This window comes from Paramacrobiotus metropolitanus, unplaced genomic scaffold, assembly GCF_019649055.1.
Source record: "Paramacrobiotus metropolitanus isolate TYO unplaced genomic scaffold, Prichtersi_v1.0 Parri_scaffold0000204, whole genome shotgun sequence".
NCBI lineage: Eukaryota > Metazoa > Tardigrada > Eutardigrada > Parachela > Macrobiotidae > Paramacrobiotus > Paramacrobiotus metropolitanus.
Genome location: NW_026570424.1, coordinates 55,992 through 79,757, shown reverse-complemented (window position 1 = coordinate 79,757; position 23,766 = coordinate 55,992). Strand labels below are relative to the sequence as shown.

The 23,766-nt window shown below is 49.8% G+C and overlaps 3 protein-coding genes across 3 annotated transcripts; 1 reads left to right on the top strand and 2 right to left on the bottom strand.

Annotated features, from left to right (window-relative positions):
* Positions 1–6,784: 6,784 nt before the first annotated feature.
* LOC129600925 (uncharacterized) lies at positions 6,785–9,288 on the bottom strand. Its single transcript, XM_055499599.1, has 3 exons — positions 8,504–9,288; positions 7,515–8,273; positions 6,785–7,198 (listed from the first exon to the last, which is right to left on the bottom strand). The coding sequence occupies exons 1-3, from the start codon at positions 9,116–9,118 to the stop codon at positions 6,986–6,988; spliced, it is 1,587 nt and encodes a 528-aa protein (XP_055355574.1). The 5' UTR covers positions 9,119–9,288; the 3' UTR covers positions 6,785–6,985.
* Positions 9,289–12,769: 3,481 nt separating this feature from the next.
* On the top strand, positions 12,770–14,723 carry LOC129600927 (serine/arginine repetitive matrix protein 1-like). The gene is made up of 5 exons (XM_055499601.1): positions 12,770–13,169; positions 13,321–13,587; positions 13,678–14,005; positions 14,194–14,376; positions 14,588–14,723. The coding sequence occupies exons 1-5, from the start codon at positions 12,982–12,984 to the stop codon at positions 14,612–14,614; spliced, it is 993 nt and encodes a 330-aa protein (XP_055355576.1). The 5' UTR covers positions 12,770–12,981; the 3' UTR covers positions 14,615–14,723.
* A 4,704-nt stretch (positions 14,724–19,427) lies between these two features.
* On the bottom strand, positions 19,428–20,902 carry LOC129600936 (uncharacterized). Its single transcript, XM_055499619.1, has 2 exons — positions 20,168–20,902; positions 19,428–19,987 (listed from the first exon to the last, which is right to left on the bottom strand). The coding sequence occupies exons 1-2, from the start codon at positions 20,492–20,494 to the stop codon at positions 19,445–19,447; spliced, it is 870 nt and encodes a 289-aa protein (XP_055355594.1). The 5' UTR covers positions 20,495–20,902; the 3' UTR covers positions 19,428–19,444.
* Between the last annotated feature and the right edge of the window lie 2,864 nt (positions 20,903–23,766).

Here is a 23,766-nt window from a genome sequence, read left to right as displayed (position 1 = left end):
TACGACCGCATTTAATCGGGTCTGGTTTAGATCTCCCAGCGAGTCCCTCTTCACCACGCGTTTGTGCAGCCATACATCGATTACTATGCAGTATGCACTGGTCTGGTCAGCAGCGTATGCGGGGGACTGGGAGAAGTTAACGAAGCGACAGCACGCCGCCCTACGGACTATCACCGACGATGCGGTTCGGGTAACGCCGCAACTGCACGAGCAGCTGGGCATAGTCCCAACAGACAGCGATGGCGCCAAAAGGAAGCAGTGTGGCTGTATAAGATTCGCAACCGCGACAGCTTTACATGTGTGACCTTGTTCCTTTCAGTGACATTAGCACGAGGTGCGACTTCCGTCGGAATGAACGTTTAAATGTACCTGCGGCAAAGCTACGAATTGCAAAGACAACCCTGGCGATGAGGATGAAGGATTTGTTTAACAAAGTAGTGGGAAGCGGAAACGAGTTGTTTGGTTGTGCTTTTCTAAAGACTTACCTGTCCTTGTTAAAATCTCAAAATTTCTTGTGGTTCTACAAGAAATTTCAGTTTTTCTGTTTTTGTTCAAGCATTGTACTGAGTCTACTGACCAGACTTGAAAATGCCTCCAGGATTTGACTGCTCAATGAATAAAAACTGAACTAAACCCAGAATAAGGCCGTAAATTCTCTAAACGCCGTAAATTCGATCAAACTGGTTATTAAGGCAATAAAGGTTCTTAAACTCTACGCGCGCGGGTCCGGTTGCCCACCTAAGAAACCGTTAAATGATTACGAAATATCGCTGATACAGTACAGTTCCAACTGATGCACAAATGCCGGTTCCTATTCTGTTTCGTATACCATGAATAACACTTAAACCATGAAACGAGTTTTATAAACACACCACACACTACCGAACGCCGATTTCATTGTACGCTACGACACCCTGCAATGGGAACGCCACGCATCCGATGCCATTCAGCAACACCTTAAAGCCAACAACCATTAAATCCAGCCATTCCAGGACTCCTTTCGCTACTGTTTCTAACATGCTAAAGATAATTCTAACATTTTAATGATTTACCTTGGAGCCGTCCTTTTATTTTTTCCTTAAACATAATTTATGCAGTTGCCCACTTGTTATATTATAAAACCATGTATTTTTACCACCTTTTAATGCTATCACGCCCAGCACCAATTTGTTTATTCGTATTTTCTCTATTGCTGCCTTATTATATATCTGTGTGAGCAAACCTACTAATTATCTGTGTGACTAGTTTGTCGCCTAGAACAAAATTAAAGTTAAGTTAAGTAGCAAGAAGAAAACACAGCAATCTTTCAAAGTCTCCGCTTCTCACTCCTCCTCCTCTTCCTCCTGGAATTCTTAGTCGCTGGATTCACTGGCCGTAGAGGACAGTGCATCACTGGATGCACTGTCCTCCACGGCTGCTTGGAACCAGTCCTGCGTGTAGTGCGCAAAGGCGTACAGACAGAAACTGTTCAGCTTCCCGACGTCCACCCCGGCCACATTGTACACGCACCACCGGTGACCCCGATACTGCGCCGACGGACGCGGATCACACGATTGGTAAATCCGCATAATCTGCAGAATTACGCGCGCAGCAGGTTGAACATAACATTACAACGAGAAAGCTTTTATTTGTAAACGACGGCAGAGTACAAATCAGTTAACATTTACAAGTTAACCAAACAATCAGAAAGGCTACATTACAACTGTTTATACTTTCTACAATGCATAAACTAATTACTCGTACAGAATCATTCAAATCATGCAAGAGGAATATTAAACAGAACAACACGCATAAATCATGAACACTGCGCAGGTAAGTGTTTGCTGGAGCAATATGCGTTAAAACGAGGCATCCACGTAAATATTTACTTTCTTTACACTGCGACACAGTGCGATACCGGCAACCGACGATACTTACCGGAAAGTAACAACTTTATGGAAATAGTACATATTTTATCGTACTCAGTGATGTAAGTCTCAATTTTAGAGGAATCTGGCACTATCCGGACACTACTGGTAAGAAAAAACATTCAAGACATAAGAAGCAAATCGACAAAATTTAAGCTGTCGCTTAACGAAAATTAATAGTTTCGGCAGGATTTCGGACAGGGAATTTGTAGAAAAGCAAATTGTCGGTCAGAAAAGTGTCTTAAAATCAGAGACAACACACCAGGACTACTGCTAACGTCCGTACCTTCATTACTTTCTTGGCCTTCACTTCGCTATCGATCAGATTGGCCACGCAGTGGGCACTGGGCAGCACGCTCCACATCCAACGCCCGCCATTCGCAGCGCACATCCTTTTCCAGCAGACGGAAGTTCCAGCTGGCAAATATCGAAGGCATGACGCTTAGCGAGCGCCGGTCCATGATGAAGCGGTCGAGGCGGATGCCGGCATCGTCCAGGACGTCGTGGATGACGCCCACCGTGTCCTCGATACACAGGTGCTACTCGGAGCGCAGGCAGAAGATGCGGGTGGCCGGCGTGAGGTGCTTAAAGAGGCACGCGTACATGGCGTACAATGTAGGACGAAATGGTCGCATAGCCCCATACCCAGCATTCTGTACGCAAGCGGTGCAGTGCACTTGTACGAAACGGATATTTTGAACTCAGTCGTACAGTGCACTGCGCTGAATACGTACTGAATGTGGAGATGTTGGGTATGCGTCGATGCGACCATTTCGTCCTAAGCTGTACATACCTTCCGGCATGTACAGCTACATCAGACTTACATGTACATGTACACGGCGTGGGCGACGCAGTGCCGCCCGGCGGCTGCGACACCATCACCGTGCGGCGCAGCTCCGCCGTCGTGAGGAGGGCGTCCCACAGAGGACAGACGCGACGACAGCGCTGCCGGTCGACGGTGTCCAGTGTGTGGAAGATCTCCTTTAACACTTCCACCGGCAACGCCCAACGGCACGTTGAGTCGAAGCGCAAGGGTTTAATTTCTTGCGTTTCGGCTCATCATCCGAGTCTTCGTCTTGTGCCGATAACTGAAATTCCGACAAAGGTCCGTCGTCATGCTGCTCCGCTTCGAACGCGGTGGCCTAGGGTCAAAATTAATTAGAGTACTTACTAAGTAGCACAGTGACTTATCGAGATGCACCGTTAGATATCGCTGTCCATGCCATGGTTCACAAGTATTGTACTTGGCACGCCTGACTTTTCCTCACTTTACGATTACAAGCTTGTGTTAAGACTATCTTCAAAGTTTAAACATGCAGATGCTCTTTTTGTTGACAGTTGTGTATTAGGGAAAATGGGTATCATGGGCGATTCGCTAACCCGGATCCATTACCAGATCCGGGTTGTGCAACGTTGGATCCGTGTCCATTGTTACTCACCGGGCGATTCGCTAACCCGTAGGGGCGATTCGCGAACCTTTTAATTTTACCACAAATTAGTTGTGGTATATGCAAAAAATAAAAGTACAATTTTTTTAAACGCAACAGCCGCTGATTGAAAAATGGATGGGCTCGTCATTACTACAACAAAACGTAATCAGCCGGCAGTAATTTATCGAGGGTACTCCTCGATAAATTTATCGGTCAATCCTCGTAGACAAATGTATCTGGACATCACAACTAATATCTTCCTAGCTACTTTCCAACTAAAAGACGGAAACATCACGGAGATGGAGTTTGTTTCCCAATTGACCCACACGTTAGCTAAGTTTGAATAGTTTAGGATCGGATGGAGTCATAACTTTGGCTGCACTAACTATGTCATAAAGAACCCTAGTCATAAGTAATTAAATTGTTGATGATTGTTGATAAATGCATGTTCATCGCATAGCGACATCAAATGTTTTGGTTGATTACAGTAATAAGTGAAAGTGAGTTGAAACACACATATAAAATAATGCTGTACGGGAAAGGTTCGCGAATCGCCCATGTTCCACCGGTTTGCGAATCGACCGGTTACTTGCGCAAAGTGAATAGCGAAAAATACAATGCGCCATTATCATTTTAAAGCCATTGCGCACTATTGTTCACGAATCGCCCTCTGAACCGGGAAAATGAACCCAACAACGACTTACTAAATCGTTGTCCCCCAAAGGGGGCACCTCCTGCCACCGCCGCACATACTGCATCGTCTGACTGAGAACCCTGACAATCTTCAGACGGAATTTGCGCTCAATCCGACTTTTGCGAAACTCCAACTCAGACGGCTCCAGACGCCAGTAGCCGCCCGACACGCTGCACGTCTGCAGGACGAAATGGCCCGCGGCAAGCAGTCCGGGTCTCCCTGCTTCTCCACAAGCGTCGCGAATCTGCTTGGTGGGAAGCAGTTCGCGCCGCCGCTGCCCGTCTACCAGCACCTCCACCAGCGCCACCTTGTCTATGTCACTGAACGCGGGAATCAGAATGTTCCCCGCGTGCCATTTCCAGTGCGGGCCGTCGTGCAGCAGCACCTCCACGACGTCTCCCTTCCCGGGGTCGCTGGATCGATGGGCGGAGCAGTCCCAGATTTTCCCATAGGGAACCGCCACCGACGGCCGCCCGGGGCACACGAAATCGATCAGCAGACCCGGTGGAGCGCTGTCGTTCTCGTCCAGACCGACGACGTAGCCGTGCTGCAGCCGCCCGTCAATCTCCGCATCCACCGCGTTCCAGGCGTACACAGGGAATTCGGTGTTTTCTAACAGGTGCATTCTTATCTGTCTCGCTGGCGACTGTAATGCAAAAAAATGGGCCTTGTGTACGTAATAAGGTGAATGGCTCAGCCAAATCAACACCTAAAAACTGCTAATTTCTATGACTAGCAAGTTATGGGAAATCCATAGATGATAGACCATATTTTTAGTAGACCAGAGAGGGGTGTAAACTGTAAACTGAAAAGTAAAAATCTGCAACGAGTCTGACGGCTGTGGTGAACCCAGGGGGAGGCGGTCATGTAATACGACTGAGCGAACGGTGCTGCATCTCTGGGGGAGGTGTCGGAAAAACCAGACAAATGTTTTTCGCGCAAAGGTCTTCTTACTTGCGCAGTCTCCTTTAAAAAAGTTTTCATTTGCGTGAATGTATAGTGCAAAGTGCAAACTGCAGAATGACTGCAAATCTAATATTACGGACCCTTCCAAACTTTGTGCGGAATAAAAAAGACAGCTGTACTTGGTCTACTGCTCCCCGCCCCCTCCTGCTGTCATTACTGTTTCGCTGCTGTTGACACTACAATACAGAGACCTTTCCAGTTGCACAGCTTTTAAACCCCTGTATTACGTCTTTTGCCACGGTGATGAGTGTAAGCCGGTTACTAAATTGGGGAAAATTCAGTTTTCTACATTGGTTACCTCGGGTGTGGAGAAAACTGAATCTGGGAGATTTGAGAAGTATTTTCTAAACTTATCCAAAACGCAACTGCCAAATAACCTCTCACCGCATTGTCGAGGTGACTTTGCACTGCTGATGTTTCCCAAGACGGTTTCTCTGTGGTGCCACAACACTTCCAGTCCGAGCATTCCAATACTTACGCTATTACTTTACATATCCCTGACGGTGTCATCCTAACATAAAAATCAAAAACCTTTAATAAGTATCATGGTACGAGTACAAACAGCTACATTTGGTTATCAATAGTTTCACACCGTTTGAACTATAGTAACAATAACAAAAGTCCAAGGACTCATTCCCGTTCAGCTAATTTAAATGCAAAATACACATCTTCTTTCTCAACCATGTCGCTAAATGTACCGAGGACAGAAACTGCGTTTCCTCGCTGAATCTCGATACCAATTCTCTGGCGCAGAAACTCGCCTGAGCGTGGGTTGCCCGTACAGTCGCAAATCTTTCTAGATAGGTCTTTGAAGAATTTTTTCGTCAGCGGTCCAAAAGTTCCGGTTGTTTCGAACGCCAGCGGTTGGATGGTGTAGCGGTCTGCCAGCCCAGACCGCTACACCATCCACAAACAAACTATGCACCAGAACAAAACGGCATTTACAAAAGAAACACTTCCTCTATGCTATCCTGATCGGGGATCGTACCCATTACACAAATCGCGTTTCCCCGTTGTATTTGCATAGATATTCGCTGTTTAAAAAACTCTTTCGCCCGCTTTTGGCCAGTTGAAGTTGCTATACCGTTTCCAACCGTTTCCACTAGCTTTTTAGTACCGTCTCCATTAGTAATACCGCTATTACTTGTACACTGCAAAATATCTATAACCGTTATGACGTAGTACAGCATCTTACACTCTTTATAGCGCATCATTGTGACCTTTGCTCATGAAAGTACTAGTCATGCATATTCTGTAAGTAGTAACTAACGCAAGTATTCCATCCCCGCAACAAATGAGATTTTTCTGAATTCCTACACGTGGAACTGGCCTTGGGTACAAGGTCAGAGATATTCTTACTGACAACATTTCTTTCGTCGGTTAGACATAGCAGTTTTCCGTCTTGGATCCAAGTTGGAACCAAGACAGAAACTGCACTCGTACTGACCTTTAAGCTGTGGGACTTTCGAGGGTCACTACGAGTACAGATGTACCAGTTCTTACCTGCTAAAGTGGTATGCTTAAGAAAGTACTTTGATAATATGGAAAGGTCAAAACTGCAGAGAGCAAGTGTAAATTGGCGAACCGCTGACCCACTGCGACACGATACCTTGTGGGTTTACCTGCGCGAGGCTACTACAGAGTACTTGGCTCAATGAGCACACAATTAATGTCCTTATTAAATTATTTATTCAACAGCACGCTAATCAACAAACGAACACAGCCGTATCACAAGGACGGCGGCGAACTCAACACTTCGCACTGCACAACGAAATCCTTCTAACCGATAACCTGTGCCCTGTGCGGATCCGGAAAAATATCAAAACTGAAGAAAATATCTAGAATAAAACATGAGAAAAACACATAAATAGCGCTCAGCTAACCACGTGACTGTGATGCGAGCGGTACGTGTCACGCGCGCGAAGAGCTTGCCTACCGCATTAACATTCAGCTGATTAGCAGTCCTCAAAAACAAAAAGGGATGCCTTTTACCAGTAGTCAGACTCATCGGACTCGTTATCACTGGAATCGCTGGACAAGTCGTCGTCGTGCCGCCAGTCGTTCACGTAGCGGGATAAGGCGCACAAGCAGAAGTGGTTCAGCTGGCCGACGTCCACGCTGGCCATGTTGTACAGGGACCATCGGTGTTCCTGATAGTGCGCCGAGGGACGCGGATCGCTGGCTTGGTAGGCTTGCAGAATCTGCAGAATTGTTCAGCACGTTCTACGTCATATTATTATTCCAGAAAACAAATAAATTGTCAGGAAAACGCCTCTAACATTCGGTCACGCGAGGAACGTCTTCCCATACAAATATTTTCCTTTAGTCTGGTAAATTGAAAGAAGCATCATAAAGATGCTGCTTGTTAAAGCAGTATCACCTTCAATAAGTATCATAATGCCAGTACAAACTATGTATGAAACAAACGGCATTTATAACAGAAAAGCTTCCTCTATGCTTCTTAAATACTGTACTTCAGTATTAATAATACTATATCATCAGTTACTCCAGACGCACCTTTCTCACGGCTCTGGCCCTCTCTTTACTGACCATCCCACTGGCCATGCACTGGGCGATGCGCTGCACATCCACCGGCGGCCCCTCGTGGTGCAGATGCTTCTCGAACAGGTCCACGACGTCCGCCTCATCGACCTGTCCCCGGGTAAAGACGATCAGGGGAAGGCGGAACTCCATAACGGTTAGCTCGTCCTCCAGCACGGTCAGGGCGAAATCCTTGACAATCAGCCGCTGACAGTAGGGCAGCAGCTCGGTCCAACCCGCGGTCATCTCGGAGGACAGCGCGGGCAGCGTCACAGCGGATTCCTCGAGGCTACTGGATCGGCGGTGCACGATGAAGCGGTGGATGCGGATCCCGGCATCATTCAGCAGATTCTGCGCCACGTCGAACACTTCTTCGCGATACATTCCACTTTCGCGCAGGGAGATGGTGCGGGTAGCGGGTGTGATGGACTTGGCGATGCAAGCGTACAGGGCGTAGACATCCCGAACGCGGTCCTCTGGGAGCGCCACACGCACCTCGCTGCCCACGTCGTCCGCAGTGAGCAGCCTGGTCCACAGCTGGCAGGTGCGGCGACAGCGCACGCGGTCGACGGTGTCCAGCGACAGGAAGATTTCCTTCAGCACTTCCAACGGCAACGCCAGGTGCTTTTCACCCACGCTCACCGGTGTTTTCCGCTTGGGCTCAGCGTCAGCCGACGTCCCGGCGTTCTTCAGTGGCTCATTGTAAAAGTTTCTGTTTCTCTCGAACTCGATCGCCTATGACAACAGAATGAAATCATATCATTACCTAACTGTATTTCCATGAAATTGAAAAGCAGTTATTTTTGTCATCGTTACACGACAGTTCATAACCCGATCTTCACAACGCGCCGTTTCACCGAATACAATCTATACGTTTCACGACCATAATTCATGTCCGTAATTATGGTTGATTGTGAAACGGGTCTGAAGCGTTGTGCAGTCCTCCATCACAAGCCACGACTTACCACCATATTTTCACCGCCCCACGTCATGTCCCGTCGGCAACGCAGATAGAGCATCGTCTGACTAAGAACCTGGACAAAGCGCAGCTGGTGCATCCTCTCCACCTCTCGCAACAGCCACGCCGCTACCGATCGCTCCAGAATCCAGTACCCGTCGGGCACACTGCACGTCTGCAGGACGAAGTGGCCCGCTTCAATCTGTCCTGGCCTCCCTGCTTCTGCGCAAGCGCCGCGAACCTGCAGCCAGGGAAGCAGTTCACGACGTTGCTGTCCGTCCACCAACACCTCTACCAGCACCATCTCCTCCAGGTCGTCGAAGCGGGGCTTCAGCAGTTTCCCCGGGTACCATTTCCAGTGCGGGCCGTCGTGCAGCAGCGCCTCCACCGCAGTTCCCTTATTTAGGACAGTGAATCGCCGTGAGGAACATTCCCAGATCTTCCCATAGGGCACCAGCACCGCCGGCTGAGTCGGGCATCCGAAATCGACGAGCAGACGCGGTGGAGCGTTGTCGTTCTCGTCCAGGCCGATCACGTGGCCGTGCTGCAGTCCACCCTTCATCTCCACATCGACAGCATTCCAGGCGTACACCAATCGTCCCGTGTCTTCGTACAGATGCATTTCTGTCTGCCTGGTTTGTACTTTCGAGGCAGAAAATGAGACGCGTTTGAAAATAATCGAGTGGACGTAAGGCTGCCAAGCATGCCACTACAAATAAATTCGACAATGCTGCTTTTCTAGAAAACGAAAGAAATTATGGACAGTGGCTACGCTAGCTGATGAACGGTTTGTGCGCTTGCTCACCGTCAGCTGCATGCGTGAATTTTCATGTCTGGGCATGCAGCAGCAGTGCGTGCATAGCGTCAGCGCTCATGCGAAGTTGCGAACTGCAACAGCGCTTCAGCACGTACGTAGTAGTGCGTGCTGCAACAGCTGCAGCACGTACTCGGTACTACTAGTACGTGCTGCAGTACGTGCTTAGTACGGTGGACAATTGTACGAGTAGTACAAGTACTATCACTTATCAGTCGTGTCAGCGAAAGCTGCCCAGTATGTACAGTACAGTACTGTACTATTTTTTCTGTTTAAAAACCGTTTGGTAACTTGTAATATCGCCGTTTCTTACGTAATAAATCTTTGCCATCCAGCGTGCATTTCCCGCCTCTCTTGACCAGCCCAGTAAAGAATGCACCTGTACCAAAATACCGGACGATCGTTGTACGTATGGAACGCTGTGGATGTGGAGATTGACGGTCGGTTGCTGCACGGCCACGTGGTCGGCCTGGAAGAGACCGAGAGCGGTCCCCCGCGTCTGCTGGTCGATTTGGGATGCCCGACAGAACAGGCGGTGCCGGTGGCGTACGGGAAGATCTGGGAGTGCTCCAGGAATCCATCCGCTAGCGGATTCCCTAGCGAGGAGCTGCTGTGGAAGTGCTGCTGCGTGACGGCCCGCACTGGACCTGGTATCGCGGAAAGATGCTGGTTTCGCACTTTGACGACTTGGAGGAGATGGCGCTGGTGGAGGTGGTGGTGAACGGGTAGTCTCGTCGCGAACTGCTTCCCTGGCTGCAGGTTCGCGACGCCTGCGAAGAAGCAGCACGGTCCGGGCTTCTTGCAGCGGGCCATTTCGTCACCGAGACGTGCAACGTGCCCAATGGCTGTTGGGCCCTGCAGCCGTCGGTATCGGCGTTCCTGATCAAGCAAGTGGAGAATACGTACCAGCTGCGATGTGTCCCGGTTCTCGGTCAGACGCTGCGCTATCTGCGACGGCGTCAGGAGGAGCCTGTTCAGGAAGACGCTGTGGTAAGTCGCTGTTGAAGTTGGAGATTTTTCAGTTACCTGCAACTGCATTGGGGTATTTTGGCGGTCGTCATCAGTCAAGTAAAGGATCAGTAGCACAATTTTGGCATGGTGAGAATGTTCAGTGATGACTGCTCAGTCTGCTCTCACACCCATTTCCAGGTTTGGCAAACCGTAAAACTCGTCTCATACAATCAAACCAAAACGAAAGTAAACATTTTCTGAATTAAACGAAAACTAAGTAAATCTAAAGTGCCTGGTCAGATTTTGTTTATCATGATTTGAACGGCTGGCTACTCTTTTTTTGTAACTGGATAAAATTAGTTATACATAATTTTATTCGTGCTATACAGGCGTTGGTCTTTGAAAAAGAGAGGGCAAAGCTTGACTTTCACCGTAAAATCCAATCCCTTACGGAAAACGAGGAAACGGATGCTGAGCCGAAGCGGAAGCAGCCGCTGATCCTGTCGGTGGAAGTGCTGGAAGAGATCTTCCTCTCGCTGGACACCGTCGACCGCGTGCGCTGCCGCCGCGTCTGCACACTATGGGCAGACCTTCTGACGACAGCGGACATGTGCAGCGATGTGCGTGTCGCGCGGCCGCAGCACCGCTTCGAGGATGATTACTTCCTGTACGCGTGCCTGGGGAAGCACATCACGCCCGTCGCCCGCACCGTCAGTCTGCGCGAAAGCGGAGCGTATGGCAATGAAGCGTTCTTCTTAATGAAGTATCTCTTGGATAAGGACGACCTCCGCCTGCACCGTCTTATTGTGGACCGGCGCTCGTACCGGCTCAGTGAGACGGAACTGGCGCAGTGGAAACGGGGAGGTCTGTCCTCCGAGATCACTACGGGTTTGATCCATTCTCGGCTGGCCTCACTGTGTGATGTTCTGATCCTGAAAGATTTCGCCCTTACCGTGGTGGAAGACAGGTCCGGGGCGCCCCTCTTCGAGTACCGCCTTCCCCTAGCTGTCATCAGTGGAGGCAGTGTCGATGAGGCGGAGAATGGGGATTTGCTGGAGAAGCTTCTGCGCTGCGAAGGACCGTCGGCGGATGCTCAGCGGATTGCGCACTGCCTGGCCGATCGGACTGACAGCGAAGCGAGGATCCAAGAAGGGAATGAGGTAAGGCCATGGCACCATGAACAGTACTGACACTGCCAATGTGAAGACCGATCTTACTCGAACCATCCCCGTACATTTACTTAGGTATAAAGACTGTTTCTGCACGGAACCAGGTTAACGCCATTTTTTTCCAATTTTAAATTGGTTCTCCCGTTGCTTGCGCTTGATTTTATAATTTTAGAAGCTGCTGAAATGTAGTTGCTGTCAAAGTAGTTCAGGTCTCTTGAAAGATGACGTACTTATCTGTTGTAGATTGTGCATGAGTACCAAGCCAGCGATCCGCATCTGTCGGCGCATTACCGCGGTTGCCGTGGGTCCTTGGTCAATATGGCCAGTGTGGACGTCGGCCAGCTGAACAAATCCTGCCTGGCGGCCTTAACGCACCGCCTGCAGGACTGGAATCACGAAGACCAGTCCGGTCACGCGGAGCAACCCAGCCGTGAGGACGAAGAGGGGGATGAATAAAAAACTTGCCTTTGCCAGGGTCTTTGTTTTGTTTTGTTGTTAACTTGCATGTCTTCTTCTGTTGTTTTGTTGTTTGCATACAAGTATGGACAAAGTAGCCAACGGGCTGTGGATTAATTTTACGGGAATTATTTGGGAAAACTACCGTGTTACGCCCGGTGTACGCATAGCGGTCATTTGAAAGGCGATTATGTTTATGAGCTTTATTGCTAAACTTGTGTTTGTGCATGATGCGTTTTATTGAGGTGCTGCTCTGCTGTGTATGATATCGATCATTCCAGCGATCGGTCTACGATTTCCTGTTGCTTTCCATCTCTTTGTTATGCCTGCCTGTTGTGTTAGTAAAGTTGTAGTTAGGTGCTAGTACTTTCCCTTTCCGCCAGCACAGTACGAGTATATTACGCAGTCATATACGGCACTGGCGCCTTTTAACCGGCAGTAAACTTAGTTTTGTAATTAAATCGTTTTGTACATTTGTCCTTGCGAGATATACTATGACATTGCATATGTAGTACGCGATATCCCTTACTCCTTTGCGACCGTTGTCCTTACGTGGCAGCAGTTTAGTTGCTTTGGTGTCGAGTTAGAATCAAGCATTAAAGCGGTACTATGCGGTATTCCCACCTATATAAAGTACAGTACTTGCAAGCGGTTCTTTTAATATTTACTCGTTAGTATTGTATAAAAACCGAATTGTAGCGGCACTGATAATTGCAGTTGTCAAGATCTCAGATCTGACGCATGCGCCCTCTATGCACGCACTGCTGCATCTGGCATGCGCAGGCATGAAAGTTCAGCATTACGCATGCAGCTGACTGTGAGCAAACCGCACCACAAACAGGCTGCTGCTGAAGACCAGAAGTTTTCTGCTTTCCCTTCGGCTTCACTATTGTACCCAATACATCAAAAACTTTTTCTTGATTTCGTTAAATCTAGTTGTCTAGCCATCGACTGATGCCTGTATGTGACTGCGTTTGTTATTCTGTTGAGCCTGCAAAATAATTTAGTTTCCGCAAGCGCCATCAACATCTGCGGCGTCCCAGGATCCTGCTACCAAATTCAAGCGCACCGTCGGGTTTGCCGGATTCCCCGAAGATGGTCTCACCTCGTATTCGTGTGATCGATTCGACTGCGAAAACCCCGGACCGGAAATCAAGTAGCAAACGTGCTGCTCTGCATTCCCCTCGCGTCCTCCCGAAAAACGTCACACGAAGAGCCCGTGTAGCAACTTTAATGCACGACCAACCGAGCAGTGGTACGACGGTGGCGCCCATCACAACCCGGTAAGCAAAGCAGAAAATGTGCGGAGTGTTGCTCTTACCGTTGGCTTGAAATACCAGTGATCGTTGAGGTGTTAGACGGGCGGCGAAAGAGCTGCGGATTGGTAGGTTCAGGTGGCGGACAGACCGCAAGGATGGTTCTTCTGTGTTTTAGTGCCATGAAGGCTGCACCGCAGATCCCGGCTGGCCACACTGGCTCTTTAAGACTCCTCGCCGGCTCGTCGTCCAACGCTACCTCTGCTTCGGTTGTGCAAAAAGGGAGGGCGCAGGCGGCTCAACGAACGCGAAAGCCTTCCTGCCAGTTCCAAACAGCACCGTTAGTCTCCATCATCCCCCTGGCACCAGCCATGTACAAGAGCGCTGTCGCGCAGCAGCCTCAGGCAAGCACCAGCGCTTTGCAAGCTTTTTCCCCCATTAAACGGTGAGGAGAAGCGGAGTTATACTGTTTCTGTAAATTAACCAAGGGTAACGGCACTGTCGGATCTTATACCGTTGCGTGTTCTTATTATAGCGCACCAGCAGCGAAGAAGACGGTGCGTACGCGAGTCATGCCGTCGCCATCACCTCCGCCGCGGAAACGTCAGACGGCGCCATGCCGCTTCAAAGCGCCGGAGCACCGGGTCAGCCCGCCGTCGACTGCCTCGCACGCCGTCTCCGCGCCGTCCACAGCCACGAAATCCTCCCAGACCATGGACGCCGCTTCATCGGAGAAGGTTGGCCCGAAGAAGCGCCACAACGGACGGAAGCGCGCACCGCTGCAGCCACGGCAGCGCCGTCCAACTGGAATCCGCACCGCCGGCGTCCAGAAGAAGAAGAAGAAGGAGCCCGCCACCAAACAGGTACGTCCAGTGCAGTCCCATAATCGTTGCTTTGAAACGCCACCAAAAAAACCTTGTAAGCAACATTCTTAATGTAAAATGGTGGTGGGATTGCTTCTTGTAACACTTCCTGGAAATCTTCCAGTGCTTTTGTTAGTAGTAAAACATATATTACAGAATGTCGGCATCTAGTCACCGTGTTGTTGCAGTTGGCCAAATGGACCAAATCTTTGCAGAGCACGGACGACGCTGCTCCACAACGGACTGTCACCCGCCAGACGCGCCACAGCGGACGAAAACGGGCGTCCCTGCAGCCACGCGAGCGCCGTCCAACGGGAATCCGCGCTGCCGCCGTCCAGAAGAAGAAGAAGGAGGAGGCCGCCACCAAACAGGTACGTGCCGCACACTCGCGTAATCGTTGCTTTAAAATGCCACCGAAAACGATCTAAACAGTATTATTAATGTGAAATGGTGATGTGGTTGCGTGTTGTAAGACTTCCTGGGAATCGTCCAGTGCTTCTGTTGGTAGTTGTCCTGTAGAAACGTCGCCATTTGCAGGCATATATTACAGAGTGGCTGTGTCTAATTACCGTGTTGTTGCAGTTGGAAAAATGGACTAACGGCCGCTAAGAACCAGCGGAAAACCAAGAAGGGTGGACGGTTCTACTTTTGTCCTTACTGCCGGGACTGGGATACGCAGTTTTGGCAGAAAGATTACGCGGAGACGCACATGCTGGGTGACCCGACATCTGGACAAGAGCCCTGCAGAGCCTGGCTGATGAATCCGCGCTACCAGAATACCTACTTGTTCGGCGAGTTGCCCGATCAGTTTCCAGCGTACCGTTTCTTCGACAAGGAGGGCAATTTTCAGTACGAGGGAACACAGTTTTGGAGTTTGGGGAGCTTCAAAGCGGGCGTCACCCAGACACACTACTTTAATGCCTGGACGCGCGTCAGTATGCCGCCGCCGAGTGACGACCCGGATTGGATGTACGACGGGTGGCAGTATTTGGACGGATCGCAGCCGCCAGCGGACGGCACCGCTCACGTCGTCGCTCCGGCCTACAGGACAGCGCAGGCTGGTGTGGATGCGTTCTACGTTCGGGCGACCACTGCCTGGCTGCTGCACAACTTCCCGAACGAGTATCATCCGGTGGTGGTGAACCAACCTGCCCCGGTGCATCATCCGGAGGTGCTGAACCAACCCGCCCAGGAGGAAGTGGAACATGCGTTGGAGGAGGAGGAGGATTCGGACGATGACTTGTCAGATGAGTCTGACGATTCGGATCAGCAGTCTGCGGGCGAATCTGACGATGACACTGGCGACGAAGGGGACTCTGCACCCCCGTCCAGCCCACCGCCCACAGGAGCGGTCGCGGAATACGTTCAGGAGGATGCCGACTCATCCGAAGAGCAACGTGCGGAGTTCTCGGGTGCCCGAAATCTCAACGGTTCCATAGAGCATTTCCGGGCCAACGCCATTTCCGACGCGACGATCCCCGCTGCGCGAAAGAAGGCAGCACGCGCTGCTGCTCCAGTCGAAACCATTGCGGCACCACGACGCCGGGTTCCAGGAAAGGTGTCCACCACACTGCAGTCTGATCCCAGCATTAAGGCCAGCGCTGCCGGCCACGGTGAAAAGCAGCGTGAACTGGCTGGTCAAGCGGAATCGCGAGGTGAGATGCGGCTTGTAGCACTCGTTTACAGAATAGTCGGGCAGTCTTCAGTGTTTGTGCAGCTCATGGCAATGAGCCTGAAATTTCCATAGAATTCGTGCGCAGCAATGATGCCGCGCAACCGAGCTGCTCTTCCGCGAAGGGATATTTGATTAGCATAACCGACACGGCCGCAGAAGCCCGGACCGCTTTTAACGCTTCCTTCCGCGGTCAGAAAGCAGCTCGTTTTCGTTCACAGGTAGTACAATTGGCATCGTATCTGAACATTGAACAGAATTTGTGCAATCATGCGGAATGTCTGCAGACGGGACGTTTTGCGCATCCAGCGGACGCGTTGTACACCGGCCTGCCCCCGTCGGAAGCGGCCTTCACGCCCCGTCCAGCCCACGACGGCAGCGGCCAGCAGGCGACCGTCAGCTCCTCCCTGGTCGAGAGAATCCCAGTAGCGCCCGCTACGGACAGCGGCGTTCATGGAGGCAGTGTCTGTTTGTGCGGAGAGGGAGCGGTGGCCGGCAAATCACACGGGAAGCGTCGTGGCGGTAATGTGCCGGGACTGGAAAGCAGCAGTGTCGACGTTCGTTCGGCGGATGGGAAGGCGGGCGATGGGGGTGTGGAGGATGAGTTCGGCGATGTGTGGTTTGATGCGCGTGGTTGATTGTGGATTTCGCAGTGGCGTTTTCGCTAGATGTCCTTAGTATGATTTAATTTCCTACATTTTTTTTTGTATGTTTATTGGAATAGTATAACACAAAATGTTAACGGGATTCTTAACTTTTCATGTTTATTTTAGCCTGTTTGTATGATATGAGTACAGCTGCAGCGCTTTTGCGAATGGATTGTGCACATAACATGTGTAGATAATGTGAAAGAACGTAAAACCGGAACCAGCACAATAAATAAAGTGTGTGGAATAGGCAATGTGTTAACGGTAATTCGTTTTGCAAAGAGCACAGGCTTTTGAAGACGGCGTTCTGGAACGGGAAATTAGTATGTTAACGGCTTTTCCGGCGGCAGAGCCAAAGGCGACGGTAAAGTTGAAAAAGGCAAACTGAAACGGCAAAAGCGAAGTGCGTCGGCCCATATTTACAGTACATAAAAAGGGTTCGAAAGTTCAAGTTAATAACTTGACTTTCCTCCAAGTTTTTTCGATTAACTCAAGTCTGATACGCTGACTCCGCCAATTACTTATTTGGCAACGCTAGTAATACGGTTGAGCGAACGGTACTGCGAACTGCAAAGTGACTGCAAATCTAGAGTTACGGATCCTTCCAATATTACGGATCCTTCTAAACTTTGTGCAGAGCAAAAAGACAGTAATCCTCGCCGTCTCACTCCAGTCCGACTGCTGCCGTTACTGTACTGTCTGTACATCGACCGTATTCCGTATGTTATAACTCTGCACTGCTGAAGCTGATGCTTCGAAAAATGGTTCTGCTCTGTAGTGTCATCCACTGGCAGTCCGAGCAGTTCGCTACGCTACTGCACTGTCAACACTGCAAAAAGTTTCTAACCGTTATGGCGTAGTACAGCGCCCTGAGCATTTCGGGCGCGTCGTTGTGACCTTTGCTCTCGAAGTGCTACAGTATTATTTAAGGAAATTTCTGCAAATAGCAACTAACGCAAGTATTCCATCCCTCCAGAAATTAGGTTTTTCTGAATTCCTACACGTGGAATTGGCCTTCGGTAAAGGCCTACAAGGTTAGGATTTTTTCGACTCCTTATGACGTTCTGTTCCGACTAAGGTTTTTTTCGTCGACTTGAGTAAGCACTTTTCTGTCTCGGTTCGAACCATTTAAACGTCACTGCGAGCAGAGAATCTAACAGTTCTTATCTGCCAACGTAGTATTTCCATAATATGGAAAGGTCAAAGGCAAGAAGCACAGATTTGCGCACCACGGGCTTATTAGCTGAGGTTTGCTTTATTTTGGCCCCATATTGTATGTATACAAGTACTAGTAAAACAACTAATACAAGTAGTCGAGTTAATTGCGATAGATATAAACCAACGAGGCTTTAGCCGGCCGAACAGCCACATAAGTAATCTAAAATCTAACACTAACAGGAAGGTGCTTCACCTCACCACAGGTTGGGCCATCCAGTCTCTGCTCAAACCCCGAGGACGGGGGCCTTATGCGCACTCTGTATAGCGAATGCCACTGCGCGCTCTGTACAGTATACGCCACCAGCGAATGCTGCTGCCCTACTTCAAAGCCGTTCGGGCGTTTCTTCAAACAGCCCCGCGCACCTAAGTCAGCCACTTCGTGAACGATAAACTCAACATAGACGCCGTGAGCGGCGGCAACTACAGAGTACGTGCACGAAGCGGAGACGGCCAGCTGGGACTGGATGCGGAGGATGTTGCGCGGTGGAGTGCAAGTTTTATTTCGTCATGCCGAATTCAAAATCTCTGCATCAAAATTTTTCACTGACGTAACAGTCAACGTCGGACCAATGTCGTCCGTGTGTTGGCGTGTAACGACCCAGCGCCGCGTGACGCTCCCGTGGCGGAGCCATTTATCGACTGCTTCTGGAGCATGACCGAGCAGATAAGATTTCCAGTGAATTTTCCACAACAACCAATTACATTAACGAGAATTCAATGCCGACGTGCTCGGGTGCCGTTAATTTATCAACATGTACTCGCATCGATTGTCTCTGCCGCTTTCGCTCTTGGCATCTGCAATTGTCAGTGCCGCTAAAAGCCACTTTTTAAACTACTTCAGCAAATTAAAATAACCGCATCGAATTACCAAACGATTTAACTACAGAAACTAACTTTATTACCGGACTGGAGAAGTTCCAAATCATACCCTAAACTCATCCACAACAGTCAACATTCTGGCGATTCTGCCTACTGTTTTTATATATAGACAAGTAAGTAAGACATCAAACAGCAGAGGGTAAGAAACCTAACAATAAATGAAACAGAAACCTTCACAAATTCAAGTTTTTACTCCTGCTCCTCCTTTCCCTCTTTTTCTTCCTCCTCCTCGTCTTCTTCCTCTTCTTCCTCTTCCTCCTCCTCCACCTCGTCATCGTCGTCGTCGTTTTCTTCTGCTTCTTCTTCTTCTTCCTCCTCCTCGGACTCGTTGTCGCTGGGTTGTTCAGCGTGACCGGACTGGTCTTCGTCATCCCAGTCCCGCATGCAGTGCGCCAAGGCCGCCAGGCAGAATTTGTTCAGCTTCCCGACGTCCACACTGGCCATGCTGTACAGCGACCACCGGCGTCCGCGGTAATGCGCCGAGGGACGCGGATCGCTGGCTTGGTACACCCGCAGAATCTGCAATAACAAGTTCTACTGTAATTACTATCTCCTAGCAAGCTTGAAGCTGTAATGAACATGTTCAAATTCTGCCTGTAGGAAGAACATTTTCTACACTCCACAAAATTTCAGTAATATCTGAAAAGCAATTCCAAAAATCAAAGGAAACAATTGGAAACTGGACAAAGAGTGACGGAAACCTGGTTGCGTGCAAAAGTGATCTTTAAAGCGAAGTGCTTTAGACTTCAGTACATATTGTACACGGTGGCATGCCGTTTAAATACCTTGTTCACTTGCCGGGCCTTCTCTTCGCTGTCAATCCGTTCGGCCAGGCAGTAGGCAATCCGCTGCATATCCAGCGGCGGCCCCTCGCAGCGCAGATGCTCCTCCAACAGGTCCAGATTCTTCGCCTCATCCACCTGTCCACCCGTGAAGACAACCAGGGGAATGCGGCACTGGAAGAGGGCCTCACTGGATCGCTTCTCCACCACGGCAAATGCAAAATCCTTCAAAATCAACCGATCACAAGATGCCGCCAGCTTGGAATCGATCAACCCCGCGGTGATCTCGGAGGACAGCGCTCCCAGTTTGTAGCGCGCCACTCCATTCCCCGAGCCGGAAGGAGCGGCGGTCCACGATGAAACGGTGGAGACGCGGGATGTCGACAGAGCGCAGGAGATGCGTGATTATGAAGAACACTTCATCGTCGTACGTTCCGCTTTCGCGAAGACTGACCGTGCGCGTGGCGGGTGTAATGTGCTTGGCCAGGCAGGCGTACATGAAGTAGTGGTCCCAGAAGCGGTGCTGCGGTCGCGCGACACGCACCTCGCGGCACATATCCGGCGCCGTGAGAATGTCTGCCCACTTTTTACAGGTGCGCTGGCAGCGGACGCGGTCGAAAGTGTCCAGCGAACGAAAGACCTCCTTCAGCACTTCCAAAGGCAACGCCAAACCGCCTTCAACGCCACTCAACGGCTTCTTCCGCTTCCGCTCTTCTGTTTTCTTCAAGGCGGCGATTTTACGGTGAAAGTCATGATTTGCCCGCTCTTCTTCAAAGAACTTTGCCTACGACACAAACACACTTACAGAGTACAGTCCTAACCAGCCAATTAAATTAATTTTTTGTCAATTCATAAAGTTCCACAATAAAGCTTTTTTTGCAGCGTACAAGGAGTATCAGACAGCATTAGCAATTAACACTTTTCAGCATGGAAAATGCGAAACAACCACTGACAAGTGACTTACTACAGTATCACCCGGCAGGATCCAGTCTTCGCGGCGTCGCAGAACCCGCAGCGTCTGACTGAGAACGGTAACAACGCGCAGCTGGCGGCGGCTCTCAAGTTGTCTGATCAGGAAGGCCGACACCGACGGCTCCAGAGTCCAGTAGCCGCTGGGCACACTGCACGTCTCCATGACGAAATGGCCCGCTGCAAGAAGCCCGGACCGTGCTGCTTCTTCGCAGGCGTCGCGAATCTGCAGCCAGGGAAGCAGTTCGCGACGCCACTGCCCGTCCACCATCACCTCCACCACCGCCATCTCATCCATGTCATCGAACGCGGGAATCAGCATCTTTCCGGAGTACCACGACCAGGGACGCTGCGGTCCGTCGTGCAGCAGCACCTCCACAGCCTCTCCCTCGCTTGCCTGGCTCCATCGAATGCTGTAGGAGTCCCAGACCTTCCCGTACTCCACTGACACCGCCTACTGTGTGGGGCATCCGAAATCCACTACCAGACGCGGGGGAACGTTCGTGTTCTCTTCCAGGCTGATGACGTAGCCGTGCTGCAGTCGGCCGTCAATCTCCACATCCACCGCGTTCCAGTCGTGCAGCGTTCGTCCAGTGTTCTGGTACAAGTGCATTCTTTGTTGCGCTGTCTAAGAGAGGCGAAGAATGCACGCTGGATGGCAAAGATTTATTCCGTATGAAACGGCGATAATAAAAGTTTCCAAATAGTTTGAAAAAGATGAAACAGTACGCTACAATTGTCTACCGTACTAGTATGTACGTGCTGCAGCGCTGTTGCAAGGCGCGCATGCGCGTTGAGCCTCTATGCAGTATGCACGCAGTGCTGCATGCCCAGACATGAAAGTTCAGCATTAAGGCGCAATTCAAGTATTATGTAACGCAGTTTTTCATGATTTTGACCACTCCCTAGTCCCTACCCTTGTAACAGCAGGATAACAAAATTTTCAATCCCCCTGCCAATACGCGTAATGGAAAGCCCGACCAGCCCTCTATAAAATTGCAATTCAAATATATTATTTATTTTCTCTTTTTATGGGGTGTCGATCCCCACGTAACAAAAATTTTTGGAACCCCCTACCCCATGTAACAGCGTAACAAAAAGCCAACCCCACCCCTACCCCTCGAGCGTTACGTAATCCTTGAATGCCCCCTTCCGCATTTACGCATGCAGCCGAGCAACCGTTTTAGTTTAGTTTAGTTTAGTTTATTCAAGAGCAGACAAACCCTCAGGCACTCGCTAGTCTGGTCAGATAATAATAAGAATAACAAATAAAAAAAGCAACATTCAGATGGCAGAACAGTCGAGGTAACATAATATTACAGAAGGCTATTTGAACGTAAAGTAGCCAGATAAAGTTCAATAGAACCACACCCGAACACCTCTTCCCCACGTACTTTTTTAGTCTTACCATCAACAATTTTAGTAAACATTTTCCCCGTTATTTTATCATACAACTGCTTGAGCCTCATCTTCAGGGTTGTCTTCCCGATGCACAGCCGCGTGGTGGCATCAATCCGCTCTGTTCGGCGAAGTTCGTACCTCGCACTCGTTTCCTTGAATGGCAGCAGGTTGATCATGTAGGACGGCAAATTAAAACTGCTCCGGTTACGTATCTTGTACAGCCATACCGCTTCCTTTCGCCGCCATCGGTCGGTCGCTGGTGTGATGCCCAGCTGCTCGTACAGTTGCGGTGTTATCCGACAACTGCCGCCGGTGATGGTCCGCAAGGCTGCGTCTTGCCGTTTCTTCAGCTCCTTCTGCTCTCCCGAAGACGCCGTTGACCAAGCCAGTGCACAGTAATCTATGTACGGCTCGACGAAGGCGTGGTGAAGGGTGGCTCGCTGAGGGATGCTGAGACCGGTTCTGACTCGCTTGATCTTCTGTATACCGAAATTAATGTTTCGTTTCACTTTTTGATACTGCTTGTCCCATTTCAGGTGCTGGTCCACTTCGACCCCAAGGTATGTTGCATGTTGTTTTACTGTCAGGACTTGGCCGTTCAAAATTACTGGCGGATTCGCTTCCGTCTTGTTTTTCCTCTCTGAAAAGATAAACATGCCCACACACTTTTTCACATTCAGCACCAGACCGTTGGTTTTAAACCAGGCGGCTGCCTTCTCTAATGCTGTGTTCAGCTTATCCGCGGCTGCTGCTTTCGTCCTACCACGACAGTACATGATAGTGTCATCCGCAAAAGCTTCGATCTCACAGTCGGTGATCTGCAACAGGTCATTTAGGTATATGAGAAACAGTATCGGGCCGAGCACAGTGCCCTGCGGGACACCGGACACGAACGGCAGCCAGGTGGAAAATTTCTTGCCAGTCTTCACGCGCTGTTGGCGCCCCGTAAGATAGGAATAAAACCATGCAAGGGCGGTCTCACCGATACCAATTTGCTTTAATTTTTGCAGTAGCCGCTCGTGATTGACAGAGTCAAATGCTTTCTTCAGATCGAGCATGGCAACTGCTGTAACATCACCTTCATCCATTGCGTACTTCCAGGCTTCAGTGACTTTAACCAATAGAGTTTCGCACGAATGCCCCTTGCGGAAGCCGGACTGCCGCTGCGACAGCAGGCTGTGCGCTTGCAGGAAGGCGGTCAGCTGGATTTGCACACAGCGCTCGAACACTTTTGAAATGTTGCATAGTAACGATATGGGCCGAAAATCGTCGAGGCTGTGTGTGTTGTGGACTTTCGGTAAGGGACATATTTCGGCCATTTTGAACAACGATGGAAATACGCCACTGCGCAGTGAGTTATTAACCATGCTTGTTAACGGTGGCACCAAAATCGAAGCAACAGCTCCCAGTAGTCTTGATGGTATTCCAAATGGCCCCGGTGCTTTCTTTTTTGCTCTGATGTCCTGCACGATGGACATAACAACCGCTTCTGACACGTCGGCAAATCTGCAAAACAAACTGTTATCTGAATCACCCCCAGCGGGGGGTGCTGGTCTGACGTGAGAAATCCCATGTTGGCCCATGGAGACAAAATGTTGGTTCAACGAATTCAGATCCACTGCGCATTCTCCGTGAGCTTTTGTTTTCCGCAACATTCTTCCCATTTCTTTCCACAGCAACGTTGTTTTCTGCCGATTTTCATGAAAGTATCGCTGTTTTGCAGTGCCAATTTGATTACGTACTGTGGCTCGTAGGCTGCAGTATTCCTGATGTAGGGCGGGATATTCGTTCGTGTCTCTTGCTGCACATTTCTGTTTGTAGACTTTATTCTTTTTTCGAATATTCACGCGGATTTCTTCAGTCATCCAGGGGGCCTCTTTCTGTTTTACACGCTTCGTACGGGTAGGATAACACTGATCAACTATGTCATAGACGCCCTTCACGAAACTGCTCACCTGGGCGTCAACATCACCCCCACTGCCCTGGAACTCATCACGCATTGTAAAGCATTTCACTTTCGCTGCACTGTACATCAAACTGCACCGTACATCAAACAGGCTCGTAATCAACTCAGCGTAGCCATTGTCCATTGTTTCTTTCTTCCTGAAGAAAAAGTGACATTCTTGAATTTATTTCCTATCAGTACAAGCTAGTCATTACGGAACTCATCTATCCCTGTGGACCACTCGATTA

Bases quoted from the DNA above. Each gene is read 5' to 3' on its own strand.
- LOC129600925 (XM_055499599.1), bottom strand. From the start codon at position 9,118: ATGCATCTGTACGAAGACACGGGACGATTGGTGTACGCCTGGAATGCT. The intron at 8,274-8,503 runs GTAAGTCGTGGC...CTGTTGTCATAG, and splicing joins GGGGCGGTGAAAATATGGTG to GCGATCGAGTTCGAGAGAAA. The intron at 7,199-7,514 runs GTGCGTCTGGAG...ACAATTCTGCAG, and splicing joins GGGCCAGAGCCGTGAGAAAG to ATTCTGCAAGCCTACCAAGC.
- LOC129600927 (XM_055499601.1), top strand. From the start codon at position 12,982: ATGGTCTCACCTCGTATTCGTGTGATCGATTCGACTGCGAAAACCCCG. The intron at 13,170-13,320 runs GTAAGCAAAGCA...TCTGTGTTTTAG, and splicing joins GTGGCGCCCATCACAACCCG to TGCCATGAAGGCTGCACCGC. The intron at 14,377-14,587 runs GTACGTGCCGCA...GTGTTGTTGCAG, and splicing joins AGGAGGCCGCCACCAAACAG to TTGGAAAAATGGACTAACGG.
- LOC129600936 (XM_055499619.1), bottom strand. From the start codon at position 20,494: ATGCTGATTCCCGCGTTCGATGACATGGATGAGATGGCGGTGGTGGAG. The intron at 19,988-20,167 runs GTAAGTCACTTG...TTTGTGTCGTAG, and splicing joins TCCTGCCGGGTGATACTGTA to GCAAAGTTCTTTGAAGAAGA.